General features: G+C 37.9%; 1 protein-coding gene across 1 annotated transcript; it reads left to right on the plus strand.

Annotated features, from left to right (window-relative positions):
* The first annotated feature begins 2,104 nt into the window (after window positions 1–2,104).
* On the plus strand, window positions 2,105–4,850 carry LOC121572549 (CD209 antigen-like protein E). Its single transcript, XM_041884599.1, has 6 exons — window positions 2,105–2,183; window positions 3,338–3,457; window positions 3,578–3,646; window positions 3,920–4,071; window positions 4,296–4,411; window positions 4,534–4,850. The coding sequence occupies exons 1-6, from the start codon at window positions 2,105–2,107 to the stop codon at window positions 4,706–4,708; spliced, it is 711 nt and encodes a 236-aa protein (XP_041740533.1). The 3' UTR covers window positions 4,709–4,850.
* Window positions 4,851–5,086: the final 236 nt, after the last annotated feature.

Here is a 5,086-nt window from a genome sequence, read left to right on the forward strand (position 1 = left end):
AATTCTGATATTATTTTACTAATTGATCTTTTGACTAATCAGATCAGCTCTGAAAAAGATCAGATTTGAAAAGATCTAATGTGATTGGTCAATAGACCAATTGGTGGAAAAAATAACAGAATTGGGCTGCCTGACTAAATGCAGCCATCGAGTGAACAGCCCTTAGCCTTGGTATAGGCCTATCCTGGCCATATACACACCCCCTCAGGCCTTATTGCTTAATTAACCAACCTCTCTGCTCTGACCAATCTGAATAAAGCAGATTAGATGCTAGGTAGATAGTGAATTCAATCATAAAATAATCCTACAACGTTTAGTAACCTCTGATAACATGCACTGATATTGGCCACTAGAGAGAAGTATAACTATTCTGTTGAAGTTAGAAAGCACTGTTCACCCTCTGTACATCAAATAACGTACTATGGACAGTTTTATAACAAAGTTAATTGAATAAAATAAATATGATAAACCTGAGGAGTTTTAAGATATTCAAATAAAGACATATGGCCATTAGAAGGCTTCTACACCTTTTGGCTTCAATGCTTTACTTTCAACAGAAAATATGATTACTAGAACCACCCATTTAACCATCCCTACCACAAGCATCCCAGGCAAAACTGGGGCACATTTTAAGACGCCAATAAATATAATAATCGCAATGTGTATACAGCCGTGATTATCTTTGTTGTGTTGTCCCTTGGCAAAACGGGGACACATTTACTGTAATTACTGTAGGTTGGCATAGACTGATAGTAATAATACCATTTTTGTACATGGGGCAAAAGCCAGCCCTTACGTCAGTTAGATGTTTTATTGAGCATTAACTCTTACAGACACCAGCACCAGGGTTGACAGCAACATGACTTTAATATAATCATGTAAAGCAGTTTTTGGGTTGAGCATCTACAGTATTTCAACACACTTCAGCCTTGTGATTCTGCATAAATAATTTTGAACGGTATGGCCAAGAGGAAGTAGAAAACAGAGTTAGCAGTGTGAAGTTTCCTGTTGATCTTCACTAAGATACTGTTTGTGCTTGCCTTTTGAACATGCAATCTTTTAATAAATTAACTTTAAAATATCTCTTCTTTCAACATTCAAATGCATGGAGGATATATGGAGAAACGCATTTTCCTATCACAGGCATTAAAGTCGTATGAACTAAAAGCATTCTATCTGCACTTGTACCACACTGTCAACCCTGTTATGGACACTTATGTAACTGTGTAACTATTATTTAAAAGCATGTTTGAGATAAATCCAACATTTTCTCATTGATCAAGTATCCCTTGTACAAATAAACTCTCATATAATATCAAACTGATAAAGTTACCGTTGGGCCTCTAACAGGGTTGACGATAACAGGGTTGATGATTTTATTTGAAGATCGGCCATTACTCCTCCATGTGGTGAAGAGCATGGGACCACATAGTGTTCATGAAATCAGGAATTATACATATAATGAAAGTTAAATCAAATTCAAGTATTCCTAACAATAATTGAGCAAACAGGTTTGAAGTGTTGAGCTCGACCACCTCAGTCAAAGATGATAAAACAATTATAAATGGACCAAAAAGAGAGACTTACTTCCTTTTCCACCTGCTGTTAATCATTTAACTTGGTGGAATGGTTCCATTATTTTAATGGGGTAAATTGTTTGCATAACAGGGTTGGCCTTAAAATGAGGGACAGATGTAAATGCATCACCAATCATATGAATATCAATAATAATCTTAAAAAATGACTGTCAAAGCAGCAAAATAACTTTACAATGATGGTGAAACTTGGATAATTTTGGGGGATTAAGTGGGTTGAAATCTTGACACAGGGTTGATGGAGGGACATGTCAGAATGCTGAAGTTTGGCACTTTAGCAAGCCTTTATTCATATTAAAAATCAGATTTATTGAAGTCTCCATGTGGTCTATATAGAAGTGCACTTAATTTAATATAACAGGCTTAAAAATTCAACATTGGTGTATAATATTTACATAAAATGTCAAAGGGATGCAAAAGGCACCCATTTCGTGGAACAACCCACTTACTAGTCACTTCCTCACACAATATATAGTAAGTGTAGACATCACTGAGCTTCACAGAATATGATGGAAGAGAACATCTATGCAAATGATGATTTTACACTCCCTTCAAGAAAGAGTGGAAACAGAGGCAATTCCACAAAGGGTGAGACTTTTATTTGTAATGCATATTTTTTACATTCCAAAATATACATTTTACAGACTAGCATCCTGTCCTGGTGTACTTGTACACTCAGTCACGCTACAGAAGCAGGAGACAGGCTCCTGTCCTATGTGCCGCTTTGGCTTCGACAAGGCTCACTTACTTAGGCTAATATATACAGTAAATTGTCCTGTGTATACCGTATATATATATATATAGTGGCAGACCAGGGTATTTGATCAAGACGTTTACACAGATCAGACACAAGTGTGATACCTCAGTTTACAGGGTGATTATTTACAACAGTAAAGAAAAGAAACCGGTCTCCTCCAGGAGACCACTTCTGGGTTACCGTCTTCTGGGCTCCAGGGAACGCTATCAGGGAAGTCCCTCGGTTCTAGTAGACCGTGAGGAGGTCTATCAGGTAGCAACCTCTCACTACCTCCAACCCTCCCTTGTGCTGCCCTCCTGGCAGCTTTATGGGCCCTGTACGGCTGGTGAGCAATCAGCCCCTTGATTACTCACCAGCCTCAATTGCCCCAATTAGTCATGGCCGGAGGACCCGTCAAGACCTGGCACGTCCAGCAGAGGGAGCCACCGCCACGTGATGTAGACTCTGTCTGTCACCAGGCCTCGACGAGTCTCCCCCTGGTGGCTCGTCCGGGGTACGCCACAATATACACTATCGGTCAAAAGTTTTAGAACACCTACTCATTCCAGGGTTTTTCTTTATTTTTACTATTTTCTACAGTGTAGAATAATAGTGAAGACATCAAAACTATGAAATAACACATATGGAATCATTTAGTAACCAAAAAAGTGTTTCACTATTATTCTACATTGTAAGAAATTGTACAAATAAAGAAAAACCCTTGAATGAGTAGGTGTGTCCAAACTTTTGACTGGTAGTGTATATATTTATTTTGGGTTGGTTATACAAAACCAAAAACGTACAAGGAAAATAAATATAAAATGAGGGGCAGGGCGGCAGCTTTGTTGTTTTTCGAATACCAGACTGTAGCATCAAACTTGTCAAAATGTCAATGGCACATTTCCATATACAGTCAAACAAGTTTATCTTTAGGTCTGCTTGTTGTGGTTGTCTTCAGTGCTGTCATCCATACTGTCAAATGAAATCTTCATCCACTTGGTTATAGAAGGAGGCCCAGAATCTCCTCAGCAAGGGGTAGCAGCCTCTCTCTCCAGAGGGTTCCAGGTCCTGTTGGCTGTTCTCTGCCTCACCCTGCTCTGTGCTCTGGGTGCTTTGGTGGGCCTCTGTGAGTATCTCTGCACTTAGTTTGTTCTTGTATTACAGTTTTACCTATTGATAGTATGAGCGATATATTTCATATAATAAAATAATTACATAAGAGTGCATTAATCTTGTTCTCTTATAGATGTCAGTAAGAGCAACCAGTTTAATTCACTAAAGGCACACCACAGTAACCTCACAGCAAGCCTAAGAGGTGAGTTTGCTGGGGAAGTGCATACCGAGTTTAAAAGATCAGTGTCCGGTGTAATTTAAAACCACATACAAAACTTTGGATCGTATTTCAGAAAATAATGTAATTTTGTACAGTCATTTAATAATTTTTTTATGCATTGAAAACAAGCAAATATTTGAGAAGATGCAAGTCAACTAAAATAATAACTAAAGTAGTAGTAGGCATAAGTAGTAATCTCAAATATAAGTAGATGAAAAATGTACCTGCTTTTACTATTCTTTTTTTGTCAATCAGAGGTCCAAGGTTGTAAAGCCTATGTGGGCTGGACATTTCATGGGGGGAAATGCTACTTCTTTTCTACTGGTCGAATGAGCTGGACTCAGAGTCGAGATCACTGTGTCTCAATGGGAGGTCACCTGGTCATCGTCAACAGCCAAGAGGAACAGGTGAGCAAGATGAAAGAGTGATGTTAGAGACTAGGGAGAGCTTTTTAAAGATAATCTCTAGGGTTGGGCGGTATACCATTTACCGGGGTATTTTGAAATACCCACAGTATGATTTTCAATACTGTTGAAACCATTTATTTGAATTTTTTCAATAAATGTGACTATTTATACTTTTTAAATTAATACATAATCTCTATTTCAAACCCAACTTCTATTTTCTTCAGAAATTTTTGTATTCAAGCACTGAAAATAAGACACACTGGATCGGACTGAATGACTTGGAGACTGAAGGACGGTGGCTCTGGGTGGACAACAAGCCTCTGAATCAAACTGGAGTGCAGTAAGGGAATGTGAAAATATCTAACAATATTATTATAGATATGTTTCCCTTAAAAACAAAAACTTCCAATAGTAATCTAGTGTTACCCAATTCATAAAAATGTGTTTTTCCTTCCTCATTAGATTCTGGTGGTTGAGGTCAAAAGAGAAAGATGAGCCTGATAACTGGACCGAGCAGAACCCTTCAGGAGAGGACTGTGCTGCTCTGGGGAATGACAACATTGGGACACATGTGTGGTTTGATGACTCTTGTGAAAAGATGAAGAGATTTGTCTGTGAGAAACTTATTGCCAGTTAACATCTTTATCTTTAATGTTGAATAATAATGCAATTTTGACTGAGTTAATATTAAATGACACCAGTAATGTAGTTTGTTTTTTGAAAAATGGTCTGCTAGAGCAGGGGTATTCAATCAGGGGTCCTCGGCCCCCTAGTGGTCTGCAGGGGGTCTGTGAAAACAGGTATATACAAATATTTTATTTAAATGTTTTTATGAATATTATTAGCAACAACCAAATAAACACATTTTAAATGGCATACAGTGGGGAAAAAAGTATTTAGTCAGCCACCAATTGTGCAAGTTCTCCCACTTAAAAAGATGAGAGAGGCCTGTAATTTTCATCATAGGTACACGTCAACTATGACAGACAAAATGAGGAAAAAAAATCCTGAAAAT

This window comes from Coregonus clupeaformis, chromosome 8 (assembly GCF_020615455.1).
Source record: "Coregonus clupeaformis isolate EN_2021a chromosome 8, ASM2061545v1, whole genome shotgun sequence".
Classification (NCBI taxonomy): Eukaryota; Metazoa; Chordata; class Actinopteri; order Salmoniformes; family Salmonidae; genus Coregonus; species Coregonus clupeaformis.